The sequence below is a fragment of the Oncorhynchus gorbuscha genome, linkage group LG07 (assembly GCF_021184085.1).
Source record: "Oncorhynchus gorbuscha isolate QuinsamMale2020 ecotype Even-year linkage group LG07, OgorEven_v1.0, whole genome shotgun sequence".
NCBI lineage: Eukaryota > Metazoa > Chordata > Actinopteri > Salmoniformes > Salmonidae > Oncorhynchus > Oncorhynchus gorbuscha.
In genome coordinates, this window is record NC_060179.1 from 82145085 (window position 1) to 82159700 (window position 14616).

Below are 14616 nucleotides of genomic sequence, written 5' to 3' on the forward strand. Positions count from 1 at the left end.
CTTCTCCATCTCCACTAACTTAAACTAATTGTATGGATTTTTTACCCTAATAATATTGTAAAAATAAAATCTGTACAGAAAGACTCATGTGAAGGACAAATTACAAAGGAGGAACTTATTGATGCAATTCAAGTCTTTAAGGATGGGAAAACTCCAGGGCTGGATGGCATACCAGTGGAAGTATACCAAACTCCAGGGCTGGATGGCATACCAGTGGAAGTATACCAAACTCCAGGGCTGGATGGCATACCAGTGGAAGTATACCAAACTCCAGGGCTGGATGACATACCAGTGGAAGTATACCAAACTCCAGGGCTGAATGACATACCAGTGGAAGTATACCAAACTCCAGGGCTGGATGGCATACCAGTGGAAGTATACCAAACTCCAGGGCTGGATGGCATACCAGTGGAAGTATACCAAACTCCAGGGCTGGATGGCATACCAGTGGAAGTATACCAAACTCCAGGGCTGGATGGCATACCAGTGGAAGTATACCAAACTCCAGGGCTGGATGACATACCAGTGGAAGTATACCAAACTCCAGGGCTGGATGACATACCAGTGGAAGTATACCAAACTCCAGGGCTGGATGACATACCAGTGGAAGTATACCAAACTCCAGGGCTGGATGACATATCAGTGGAAGTATACCAAACTCCAGGGCTGGATGACATACCAGTGGAAGTATACAACACTTTTTGATATCCTCAAAGGACCATTATTAGCATGTTTTAACCACTCCTATATAAATGGCAGATTCAGACACGCAACAAGAAGGTCTGATATCATTACTGAAACCTGACAAGTGTTATATATAAAGATCCAGTCCATTTAAGAAATTGGAGACCTCTTACACTTCAGTGTTGTGATGCAAAAATCCTAGCAAAATGCTTGGCGCATAGATTTTAAAAAGTATTGTCAGATATTATTCATCCTAATATGACAGGTGTTTCAGATGGACGATACATTGGAGATAATACAGTATAATACAAGGACTGGAAACAATAGAATACTATGAAATATCGGGGGGGGGGGGGGGACCAGGCCTGGTTTTCAGAGCTGATTTTGGAAAGGCTTTTGATAAAGTACGACTGGAGTTCATATTTAAATGCCTGGAATATTTCAATTTTGTACAATCTCTTATAAAATGGGTTAAAATTATGTATAGGACCCTAGGTGTAAAATAGTAAATAATGGCTACATCTCTCTGTAGAGTAAAACAAGGTTGTCCACTATCGGCATATCTATTCATTATTCTCATGGAAATGTTAACTATTAAAACCAGATCCAACAGTAATATCAAGAAGCTAGAAATCCTGGATTTAATAACAAAGGTGTCATTATACGCTGATGATTCATGTTTTCTTTTAAAACCACAATTAGAGTCTCTCCACAGCCTCATAGAGGATCTAGATACTTCTGCTATTCTCTCTGGATTAAAAGCAAATTATGATAAAATATTACGTATTGGATCACAAAAAAAAAGCTAATTTTACATTTCGGTCTGACGGAGATGTGGATATACTCAGTATACAAATCCCAAAATAAATCAAATGTTTATAGAAAGTTAGCAAAAATAGATAAGATCTTGCTACCTTGGAAAGGAAAATACCTGTCTATTTGTGGAAAAAAATCACCCTGATTAACTCTTTAGTCATACCACAGTTCGAAGGTAAAAGCCAAAGTGTTTATTAGTTTACTCCAATTGGGGAAATCGGTGGTAGGGTTTGCGGGGAATAATAATAAAGGTATATTCTTTTAAAAAGTATGTCAATATAGGTATGTGTATATGTATGCATGTGTATATGGATATATATATTTACCCCAAAAATATATGGGGGATTGGAAATGGACAATTACATTGATGGAACTTATATTCTTTCCGCAATATTTAGCTGATCCAACCCTTAAAATATATAAATAAACCGCATGTAGATGTTACAAACCATTTCTATATTTAGTTAAACTTTTGCATAGAGTTTAGAAACTATTTTAATACTAAATTTAAGACAAAAGTTATTTTATTGGTGTGGGAATGAATAAAGTAAGCAAATTATTAGTTGGATTCTTGTTTATATAGTCAGAGGTTGACCAGCATTAGTAATACATTGCACTAGTTATGGGGAAGACTAGACGAAGTCGTCTCTCCTCTGGGTCTTTACGGCTGGCAGTCATTCTTGATCAACTGGATCGCTCCCAGCCAGGGGCGGCTCCACACCTCAAAGGTGCACTGGTTGGTCTGAGGAAACAGGAAGCAACAGCAGTTGGTATGATCACACCCTTTCAGCAAGCATAACAACTGACAGAATGTTTGTTGGACATTGCAGCCGACTGCCTGAGCTATAAATCACCTTGCATCATAAACTATTTATTATTTGTAGAGTAGTCAGGCAAAATGTACCCACAATGAATCATGATTATGCTCTCAAACACTGCCAACAGACATTAGTCTATAGAAATGTCAACTGAAACTTCCCTTTGCAAACAACTCAATACTGAGCCAATAGTGAAATGGTTAACACGTTACAAGTAGGATTTCCTAACGGTTTACAAGTAGTTACCAATGTGTTCACTGTTTAAAAGGTTATAAACTTTTTAAAGCGGTACATGTAGGAAGCACCGAGCTGAAGTGCCAGTATTGCACACAAACAGATCTGGGACCAGGCTAGCTTTGAGATCCTCACCGCAGCTGGGTCCTGGTGCACAGCGCAGTCCTTCTCCAAACCTCCCTTCCTGCACAGGGTCCTGGCCATCTGCACTGTGAAGATGTACTTCATCCCAGCTACCACCTGTAAGCAGAGGATGGTCAGCACGTCAGACCACGGACATAGAAATCCCCCATCTTGAATGAGGAACCTGTTCTAGTTATTCTTTTCTATGGCTAGAACTAAACTACTAAAAACAGTACAGATGACCACATGGTTTAAAAAATGAGTCCACTACATAATGGTCAAGTGAGCATTGTTCACTGAGCCAGAGGATACATAAGGCAATGTTCATCTTAATCACATTAGTCCTAGCGTGTTTACTCCCGACAATAGGCTCCCATTGTCTCCACACATCACCAACTATGTAAGGGATCAACGAGGGGCTATGTGTTCTATGGAAAACAATGAACGACGTGTAAGGCTTGTTCCACTAAAGTGGAGTGGAACTGACCTTACACAGAGTTAAATTATTTTCCAGAGAATGGATAGAACTCTGAGTTGAATATTCCTTTTATGTCAAAACTATACATTTACCACAAGTGTTCACCATCCAGCAAAGTAGCGAGCAAGTTGACTAGATGGCTACAGTAGTTGCTGTTGTAACCCAACAAACAGACTTGCTTGTTTAGCTAACCATCACCCCTAGCTTGCTAGTATGAAAACCAAATTCAACAAGACCAATACTGTTTTAAATTTGACTTTTGCTTTCAAAAGTAGCTCAAATGTTATTTTCCCCCCCCAACTACAGCCATTTAATTATATGCTTCAAACATACCCTGTGTTATAGGTAATTATACAAACGGGTGGGTCTAATACTGGATGCTGATTGGTTTAAACCGCATTCCAGATATTGTTTTATTCCACAAATTAGCACCAGCGAAAGGTAGGATGTTGACATGCCCATTTAATCAGTTCCATCTGACTGTGCAAATCCACTTTCTCAAATCCACTTTCTCGTGTAAACCCAGCCAGGCAATTTATAAACTTGATCCACTGTAAAAAAAACAACAAGATATTGATCTCCCATTTCTTTTAGACTGGCATTTGATTTTCAACAGCGGATATTTGTATAAACATCGCTGTCTGTCTTTTGCATTGGGAAGAGAGTTTCTCGGCCAGTAAAAACCACGAAGCAGCTGTAGTTGCTTTCGTCGTCACCCCTACCAGGGTTCGAACCAGGGACCTTGTGCACACAACAACTTCCTCCCCACAAAGCATCGTTACCTATCGCTCTGCAAGGGCCGCGAGGGAAACTACGTCAAGGTCTCAGAGCAATTGACGACACCGGTTGAGTCACTATTAGGGCGCACCTCGCTAACCATTTCACACCGGCATAGTTTTTAATGGATAAAGAAATACAGGTCAAATTAAATGCAGCTAGTTTTCTGCCCTTTCAGCTTCAATTTGAAGTGATTGTGTTGGCTAGTTCCTCTGAACAACAGTGTCCTGACAAGAGAGCACATTACCTATGCCAGGTGAAATAGCACCGCTCTTTAGCTCATTGTTAAGTGTATATCCAAATACAATGTCACTAGAAAACTAAACGCAAATACTTTGCTGTTATTCTGTCTTCATAGTTTTGTTACGTGACTAATTTAGCCATAGTTGGCAAGCAAACAAGGGATAAGACTGTTGCCAACTAGTATTTCAATGGAACATTTTGAACGACTGCTCGAGTCTCCGGTAACCGAAGCCATAAAACGAACGACCAGGCCGCTTGGGCAGCAACCGTAGACTTTTCGGTACTACATCTCGAGAAATAATATGAATAATCAAAATAAAAGTTATGATACTATGTCAATCGTTATTCGAATATGTTGGTAACCCGTTGTATAAAAGTGATAAACGCCCTCGAAGCCGGTGTTTAGGACACATTGGCACGGTTTACCGGTCCTCGACCTCCTCCCAGGCATAACACCTGTGCCAATATATCTTCCAAACACTGGTTTCCCAGGCAAAATGCAAAAACCCTGTCGGATGTGATCGAGGCGTAAAGTTAGTTAGCTTGCTACTTCCAGACACAAATGAGAGAACATCTGACCATTCCTCTTGCACTTATTTCTGGAGCGTCGGTGACCAACTGTGCTGCAGGCAACAATTTAATTACGAATTTTGGCCGACGTTTATTGACACCGGTCATATTCGATAGATGAATTTACGAAAAAACGTCATTAGTTATTCTGCCTCTGGCACACAGACGAGATTGTCCTGAAATCAGAGTAGATAGACAGAGTGGATTTACGTATTGAACAGCGGGATTAAAAAATAATTTAAAAAACTGCGCTACACAACGAACCGCCAACATTGACGACAGTCAACTAAATGAAATAATCTTTAAAAAAGCGACTGACCTGTTCCTGAGCCTTGACAACCTTGGCCATCTGCCAAACATACAGGTCGTTTGTTGCCTTGTTGTATTCGGCCACCGCGAACTGCAGCGCGTCTCTAGTAACTTGGTCCTTCATATCTGCGTCCATGACGCCCCCCGGTGTCCCAGCGGCGCTCGTCACGCTGAATGCCACCGCGAGCAAAGGAACGACGATCTTCCAATTCATGAGCATTTTTCCCGTCTGATATCGGTCTTTACTGCAACTCCGATCGTAACAAGTAACGTTACACCACAACGCATCCTAAACGTTTATATAAACGCGGTGACGTCACTCGTGCTTGTTTGAGAGGTGGGGCTGATTCGGACTCCACTAATAACATCAACACAAAAGCGACCGCCTCTGCGCGAAATGGGACTCACGAAAGTTAAACTTTCACTTTCGGCTGCAATTTCTGTCTAGCCATTTAACACATACAGTTTGATGCAAAAGTTCGATAAAAGCCGACGTGTGCACCACAGAACGAATTGCCTCTGCAACCCAATGCTGCAAGGCAAATCGCAGCTCTCCATTGGAAATTGATGGACTGTAATGGAAGTGCAGGGAACAGGTCTCGAACCCTCCACCCTCGAGCCCGAGGTCCGGTGCGCAATCGCCTGTGCCGCAAAAGCATGCTCGAGCTACAATGTCGATTTCCGCGCTTATAAACAATGATAACTGTTGGTGTTGTCGATGAGAATCCAAGAGATATATAGCTAACCAGAGTTGCCCGTTTTGCAGAACGACGTACCCCGGTTATTTATATGGTTGTAGCTAAGCTAAATCATTCATTATGGGAAAGTATTATGAAACGCAATGAGAACCTGCACATCAATGGATGTCAAAGATCTACATCTCTGTAAGTCACACTGAACTAAATAGGCCTTAGGATTTCTTTATTGGCTTTAGGGATGATTGGCTATTTATACGTTCCAGCATGAGGCCTACTGTTAGACGTTCTCCGTGTATTAAACAATGGTTTCTTACTTGACAGGAGGTGTCAAACTCATTCCACTGAGGGCCGAGTGTCTGCTACTTTTATATTTCTTCTTTCGATTAAGACCTAGACAACCAGGTGAGGGTAGTTCCTTACTAATTAGTGATCTTAATTCATCAATCAAGAAAACAGGTAGAGCGAAAACCCACAGACACTCTGTCTTCCTTGGAATGAGTTTGACATGGGGATAGGTTATATTCGTGATTTGACTTCTGTGCGTGTTATTTCGCCTATGGTGACTGGCCTCAAGTTATTGATGATAGAAACCTGAGAAATGAAATTAGAATTGTATTTTCTTATGATCGTGGTCATAATTTCAATAGTCTAGTGAAATGGTGCTTTCACGACAGCTGGCAACTCGGGGGCAAAAACTCGGAGCTCGTTTTTCCTGAGTTCCCAGTTGACGTGAAAGCACTGAAGTCGGAGATTTCCGAGTTCAGCTGATTTTTGAACGCGACAAACGTCCAGACTTCGGTCAATGACGCACAGACAGGAGCGCACTTTGGAACTGCAGGACTCTTGAGTAACCATGCAGACAATTGACGTTCTGAAGTGAGTACTTCTTTTATGTGGATAAATAGGGCGTATTTAATCAAACCATTGCTTAAGAGTATATTCATCGTCTATAGATGTGGCTAAGACTGAAGAGGTCAAGGGAACGCAGACAGTCGGGATAGAAGGACTGCGTGTTGGGGGCGTACGGTCAACAATCTAAGTGGATATTCGTCAAATCGTGATCGATGTATTTGTAACAGGCCCATAATTTGGTAACCATTGTTCGATTTGGATATTTTTGGCTGTTTTCGCTGCAAAACATTTAGAAATCGTCCCTTTCAGGTTTAGAAGGGGTGACCGCAAAATGCTAACTCCCATTTGTATAAACTGGTAGTATATAGCTGGGATAGAGATATCTGGGTTTAGAGGCATGTTTTTAAAGGTGCACATGCAGAAATTGCTCCGCCATTTTCTGGTTGCAAAAATTCTAAAAGTTCGCCTAATGTCAGTTTTATTTGACTTACAAGCAAGTATGTTACGATGATAATCTACACCATTTAACCCGTTCTGAAATGTATGTTCCATTACCACATATAGTAATATCAGCTGCTTGAACCTCGTGTACAAAACACAAAGTAAAAAAAACAAACATTTGAAATGTCGAACATAACCTTCTTAGACTGGCTTTCAATGACAGATGTTGGGTTGCCCAAAAAGTTGTGTTTTGCAGCTTTTACTGTAATGCAGTTGATTGGTGAGGACGACATGAAAATATATTAGGGTTGACATCCATACAAGCATTTGATTCAGATTTTTACCTCTGTGTGAAATACCACATTTTTTTTCCTGGGGGGCAATGAGTGGGTTTGGGAGGTTGAACGAAAGAGTTAAATTCCCATGTGCAAAAATAAAAAAACGAGTTAAATGCGTTTCCATCGCATTTTCATCTACTGCTAGTTTGGAAACGTTTTGCTATGGGGTGGCCTAGTAACCGTAAGGTTGCAAGTTCAAATCCCCGAGCTGACAAGGTACAAATCTGTTGTTCTGCCCCTGAACAGGCAGTTAACCCACTAGGCCGTCATTGAAAATAATAATTGGTTCTTAACTGACTTGCCTAGTAAAATAAACAAAAATAAATATAGCGAATCTCTGGTTTTGGCAACAGCTCGTAGATACGGTAGGCTGCCTACATGATGAGATTATTATGGACAAAAGAACGGTAGGCTGCCTACATGATGAGATTTATGGACAAAAGAACGGTAGGCTGCCTAGATGATGAGATTTATGGACAAAAGAACGGTAGGCTGCCTAGATGATGAGATTTATGGACAAAAGAACGGTAGGCTGCCTACATGATGAGATTTATGGACAAAAGAACGGTAGGCTGCCTACATGATGAGATTATTATGGACAAAAGAACGGTAGGCTGCCTACATGATGAGATTATTATGGACAAAAGAACGGTAGGCTGCCTACATGATGAGATTATTATGGACAAAAGGACGGTAGGCTGCCTACATGATGAGATTTATGGACAAAAGGACGGTAGGCTGCCTACATGAGATTTATGGACAAAAGAGATAAATGTTTGTTTGTCAAACGGCAGACAAGCATTGATGATCATGTCACCAGAATAAGACCCTCGTTATATTTTGGAACGAGGCATCAAGTTTATCACCTTGCACATTCATTATAATTGATTGAATCGCTAGCCTAATAAACTGCATGCTTTCCCAACGAGTAGTAGTGGACGGACCAAACGACATGGCATTACTTGATTTCAAATTTGCTATGATTATAGTGGTTATTATGTCAATATTTGCGCATAAAAGCATTTCCACCGACGTTTCTCGAATAATTAATTTTACAGACAAAAATATCGCACCTTGTCTAGCATGTTTTGTCGACATTTAGAAAGTTTACCTACAAATGTTCTGTTTTCATCAGGCCTGTCGTTATGTTGTTTTAATATGTACTTAATGAATATAAACCTGGTTTGTGATACTAACCTTTTTTTACATTTCCGGGTTGTTTGTGTGTTGTATTCCAGACAGGCCCTCTCCAGCCTGGATCCTACCCAGCAGCAGCAGCTCTTGGTGGCCGGGTCTGCGGTGACCGTGGGCGGGCTGCTGACCTGTTATTACTGGGTGTATCAAGGCACGAAGACCAAGCGCATTCCAATAGGGGATGGGTGGTGGGGGGCAGGAGAGAAGCCTCAGTCAGAGGATAAGAAGGTTTTCCCCTTTCAGGTCCAGACTTCCGATGAAGAGATACAGGTACGTATCAAGTTCATAGTTGCTGCAAGTCTTACTGTCAGTTTCTGGGCACTAACTGGTTCAATCCACTTTGTTTAAACTTAATTCACCAACATATTGTGACATGGAATCTATATGTAAAATACATTTAGATTGGAAAGAAGTAAAATGTTGTTTGAGGGTGAAATTTCAACCACAGGATTATGACATCATGATAACCAATTTTCAACAGGCAATTGTATAAAATGTTTAATTTGTATATTTAAAACAATGTCAGATCATAATTTCTATCCACTGTTGTAAAAATAAAAACTGTAGGGAAAAACAGTAGGCTGGGCAGCACCTCCTGGTGGAGAAATGATGTATCTACAGCTACCCTTCCGTATCCCATCCAGGGTATTATCCAAGCACAGCCATTATATTTATCAGACTATTACAAATGTGCTATCAGGAGAAGGATTGTTGTGAGATCTCCAGTTAAAAATGAAATAGATTCACTGTCGCTATTAAAGTCATTCCAAAGGGAAGGTGTAACAGAGCAAATGAAATGGGACTTTATCTCTCATACAGCATCGATGAGACTATTTAGCCCTGCATTAGTAAAATCATCAACAGCTATTGTTTCAATTCAACCCAGAATTTAATTAGACTTAGACAATAGAATTGTCCAAATGTTTCAAGCTCTGGTTGATGTAAAATGTAGTGATATTGAATTGTTTGGTTGTCAACGCAATGTATCTTCTGCTTGTATAGTTTGATCTGTGCCAATGACAGGAGGAATAGTGACCAGTAGCAGGATCAATAGATACTAATATATACATGTCAACAGGATCAATGGATACTAATATATACATGTCAACAGGATCAATGGATACTAATATATACATGTCAACAGGATCAATGGATACTAATATATATATGTCAACAGGATCAATGGATACTAATATATACATGTCAACAGGATCAATAGATACTAATTTATACATGTCAACAGGATCAATGGATACTAATATATACATGTCAACAGGATCAATAGATACTAATATATACATGTCAACAGGATCAATAGATACTAATATATACATGTCAACAGGATCAATAGATACTAATTTATACATGTCAACAGGATCAATAGATACTAATATATACATGTCAACAGGATCAATGGATACTAATATATACATGTCAACAGGATCAATGGATACTAATATATACATGTCAACAGGATCAATAGATACTAATTTATACATGTCAACAGGATCAATAGATACTAATATATACATGTCAACAGGATCAATAGATACTAATATATACATGTCAACAGGATCAATAGATACTAATATATACATGTCAACAGGATCAATGGATACTAATATATACATGTCAACAGGATCAATGGATACTAATTTATACATTGTCAACAGGATCAATGGACACTAATATATACATGTCAACAGGATCAATGGATACTAATTTATACATGTCAACAGGATCAATAGATACTAATAATGATAGTGTAGTGAAAACACAGGAAATTCAATTAACTTTGATCTTTTTGAGTGGGGGTGTATAGGTTGTAATCTCAATGATCGTCTCAACTAAATATTATCCATGTTGAAATGATGTGGTGTGCCCAGGGAGTTATGGTTGAGGATCTTTTAATTTCATGTGATAATTAAGGGAACATGTAACTTTGTGACCACAACAGGCCTAACACAGGTCTTCCTCCTCCATCATCCTCCTCTACAGGACTTGTATGACCGTATTGACAGGACCCGGTACACTGAACCACTGGAGGACACAGGCTTCCAGTACGGCTTCAACTCTACCTACCTGAAGAAGGTGGTCTCCCACTGGAGGCATCAGTTTAACTGGAAGAAGCAGATTGCAATACTCAACAAGTATCCTCAATTCAAAACCAATATCGAGGGTCAGTAGACCTTGATGATCACATCATGATCTTTATAGTGGCAGTTTCTGTCTCTCACTCTGTTTGGCATTTGTCAGACTTAATCATTAAAGTCAGTTTAAATGTTGACATAAAGAATAAGGCATTTATAAAAAGGCTCATAGATGCTTATAACAAGTTACCCCAATGTTTTACCCACTGCTCCCTGCTCCCTGACCTCTAACCCCCTGACTCCTCTTCCTTCAGGATTGGATGTACACTTCATCCATGTGCGTCCACCTCACCGTGAGGGCCAGAGGGTGTTGCCTCTAATGCTGGTGCATGGCTGGCCTGGCTCTGTCTATGAGTTCTATAGGATCCTGCCCTTACTCACTAACTCGCTGGACAGTCTGGTTTTCGAAGTCATCTGCCCCTCCATCCCAGGATATGGCTTCTCCGAGGCCCCTCATAAGCAAGGTGAGGACTCGCTTATGGGGCATAAGCATTCTTTAAAGCAGGGGTGTCTAACTCATTCTGCCGCAGGGGCCTCATTTGGTCTTCAACGAGGTCCAAACGGCTGCACTGAAAATGTGTTTTATATATATATATATATATACTCACTGTCAATAACTGACAGCCTAGCTTTCATTTAGGTGAATATTAGCGAGCTGGACACAGTCAGGAAACTGTACAAATGTACACCAATGTAATCTGAATGCAACATGCATAAGGGTTGGTCCCATGTTTCATGAGCTGAAATAAAATTACCCAGACATTTTCCATACGCACAAAAAGCTTATTTCTGAATGTTGTCCACAAATGAGTTTACATCCCTGTGGCATATCAACTTACTGATTAAACAGCATCATCATTACACAGGTGCACCTTGTTCTGAGGACAATAGAAGGCCACTCTAAAATGTACAGTATTGTCACACAACACAATGACACAGATGCCTCAAGTTGTGAGGGCGTGTGTAATTGGCATGTTGAGTGCAGGATTGTCAACCAGGAATGGCCACCAAAACTGTTGCCAGAGAATTGAATGTTAATTTCTCTACCATAAGCTGCCTCCAACATTGTTTTAGAGAATTTGGCAGTACATCCAACCTGCCTCACAACCACAGACCACCTGTTGCCAGCCCAGGACCTCCACCACCGGCTTTGTCACCTGCGGGATCGTATAAGAACAGCCACCCAGACAGCTGAATAAACTGGGTTTACACAACCGAACAATTTCTGCACAAACGGTCAGAAATGTCTCAGGAAGCTCATCTGTGTGCCCGTCGTCCTCCCCAGGGTCTTGATCTGACTGCAGTTCGGCATCGTAACTGACTTCAGAGAGCAAATGCTCATCTTCTATGGCCACAGGCACGCTAAGTGACTTATGTATCTCTATCTGGTTCTATCAACTCTACACCACAGTAATACAGGGTTAGGTTACAGTAACCCCATCATGACAGGCTGGAGGAGTTGTAGAACCTAGAATAGCAATAAATATCCCACTAATACTGTTTATTTTTTTAATTAATCAAGCAAGGAGATTCAAGGTTTTTGTTATTTTCTGATTGTGGTAATTCATCTTTTTGGCTTTTTAACCCAGCCCTATTTAGTAATATTACTATTAGTTCACTACACTAGGAATAGAGGAGTTACTAAGGGCTATGGTCTTCTGTGGTGTCATACTAAAGTATCTGCTCTTCTTCTGTGGTGTCATACTAAAGTATCTGCTCTTCTTCTGTGGTGTCATACTAAAGTATCTGCTCTTCTTCTGTGGTGTCATACTAAAGTATCTGCTCTTCTGTGGTGTCATACTAAAGTATCTGCTCTTCTGTGGTGTCATGCTAAAGTATCTGCTCTTCTTCTGTGGTGTCATACTAAAGTATCTGCTCTTCTTCTGTGGTGTCATACTAAAGTATCTGCTCTTCTTCTGTGGTGTCCCTCCCTGCAGGGTTTAACTCTCTGGCTGCAGCGAGGGTCTTCCACAAGCTGATGGAGCGTCTGGGTTTCTCAGACTATTATCTGCAGGGAGGAGACTGGGGCTCACTCATCACTACTAACATGGCCCAGATGAAGCCAGAGTAAGAACAATTCTCCTCTTTTCTAGATAAGTGCACTTGCACATTCCCCTTCATGGATTTTAAAGCATATAATTGATGTAACCATTCGCTGGAGTGAGTTGCCAGCAGTGTCTAATCCACGAGTGGGCAAAACATGTTGATATTTGTTGATCTGTTAGGTGGGAACAATATGGTGGAAGCACCTCCACTATAATGATTCTACCTTTCCAGACCCTTCAGATACACAGCTCCACCACTATACTGATTCTACCTATCCAGACCCTTCAGATACACAGCTCTACCACTATACTGATTCTAGCTATCCAGACCCTTCAGATACACAGCTCCACCACTATACTGATTCTAGCTATCCAGACCCTTCAGATACACAGCTCCACCACTATACTGATTCTAGCTATCCAGACCCTTCAGATACACAGCTCCACCACTATAATGATTCTACCTTTCCAGACCCTTCAGATACACAGCTCCACCACTATACTGATTCTACCTATCCAGACCCTTCAGATACACAGCTCCACCACTATACTGATTCTACCTATCCAGACCCTTCAGATACACAGCTCTACCACTATACTGATTCTACCTATCCAGACCCTTCAGATACACAGCTCCACCACTATACTGATTCTACCTATCCAGACCCTTCAGATACACAGCTCCACCACTATACTGATTCTACCTATCCAGACCCTTCAGATACACAGCTCCACCACTATACTGATTCTAGCTATCCAGACCCTTCAGATACACAGCTCCACCACTATACTGATTATACCTATCCAGACCCTTCAGATCTGCAAATATCTAAGGGTTAGGGTGGCGTATCCCAGTCTTGCTCTTCGGGACTCCAAGGTGTGCACATTTGGGTTTTTGCTGTACAGCACTACACAGCTGATTTACCTCAAGTTTGATTATTTTAATTAATAGCAAAAAAACACAACGTGTACCCATTGTGGTCCCCAGGACTGGGTTTGGGAAACGCTAGGTCACGGGGACATTTAGTGTACGCAGAATAAAATGTCTTCAGAACATCAACACTGTAACCATCAAGCAGAAAGATTTCTCTGTTGGATGACCACATGTTATATCTTCTCTTCCTGTGCTACTGTGTAGGTGTGTGAAGGGTCTCCACCTCAACATGTTAACTAGCAAAATGAGGGGGTTCGGTGTCCTGATTTCAATCCTGATTGGCCGCTACCTGCCCTGGCTGGTTGGGTTCACCCGGGAGGATGTCAGGAGGTTGTTTGGTTCAGTAGGTTTCATGGAAAGGAACTTCTATGAGATCATCAGAGAGACTGGCTACCTGCACATCCAGGGCACCAAGCCAGACTCCGCTGGTGAGAATGTCATCACACACCTTTTTTTTACCTGATATTTCACCTGGCGTTTTGATGATCCGCAAATCTCAGGCTTGTTGTTTGAGCATGAGACTGAATGGACTGCTTTGTTGGTCAGTTTTTACCATCGGTCTGTAGTACTCGTCACACCACCACACGCACCAGGTGATATGCTTGATCCAGACTTGCTGCAGCTCTCTGTCCCCCTGATTGATGCATCATTAACCCATATTTTTAACGTGATTTATATCAGGTACTGGCACCAAGGTTTGGAAGATGGCCCATGTACTCCAACCTTCGAAGGTGGTGACCATTGTGCCCTGAATCATTATTGGCCTATTTCTAAACTTTCTTGCCAAGCTAAAGTATTAGAATCCTTGATTAAATCTCAGCTAAGATCTTTGGTGTCTTTGAAATGTATTCTAAAAATTAAATAAGTTGGTTTAGACCAGGTCATAGCACTAACTCTTCTGCATGCCTAGTT

General features: G+C 41.0%; 2 protein-coding genes across 2 annotated transcripts in view; one reads left to right on the top strand and one right to left on the bottom strand.

Moving 5' to 3' along the window:
- Positions 1–1935: 1935 nt before the first annotated feature.
- LOC124040434 (cystatin-like) lies at positions 1936–5343 on the bottom strand. Its single transcript, XM_046357632.1, has 3 exons — positions 5063–5343; positions 2688–2792; positions 1936–2242 (listed from the first exon to the last, which is right to left on the bottom strand). Exons 1-3 carry the CDS (start codon positions 5270–5272, stop codon positions 2162–2164), a joined length of 396 nt encoding a protein of 131 aa, XP_046213588.1. The 5' UTR covers positions 5273–5343; the 3' UTR covers positions 1936–2161.
- A 917-nt stretch (positions 5344–6260) lies between these two features.
- ephx5 (epoxide hydrolase 5) overlaps positions 6261–14616 on the top strand; it is a 14456-nt gene continuing 6100 nt past the window's right edge. The window contains exons 1-6 of the mRNA XM_046357631.1: positions 6261–6626; positions 8620–8845; positions 10574–10754; positions 10980–11189; positions 12663–12792; positions 13909–14132. Of these exons, the coding sequence (XP_046213587.1) occupies positions 6604–6626; positions 8620–8845; positions 10574–10754; positions 10980–11189; positions 12663–12792; positions 13909–14132 (994 nt within the window). The 5' untranslated portion in view covers positions 6261–6603. The remainder of the gene's footprint in view (positions 6627–8619; positions 8846–10573; positions 10755–10979; positions 11190–12662; positions 12793–13908; positions 14133–14616) is intronic.

Bases quoted from the DNA above. Each gene is read 5' to 3' on its own strand.
- LOC124040434 (XM_046357632.1), bottom strand. From the start codon at position 5,272: ATGCTCATGAATTGGAAGATCGTCGTTCCTTTGCTCGCGGTGGCATTC. The intron at 2,793-5,062 runs GTCAGTCGCTTT...CTCTGCTTACAG, and splicing joins TTGTCAAGGCTCAGGAACAG to GTGGTAGCTGGGATGAAGTA. The intron at 2,243-2,687 runs GTGAGGATCTCA...CTGTTTCCTCAG, and splicing joins TGCACCAGGACCCAGCTGCG to ACCAACCAGTGCACCTTTGA.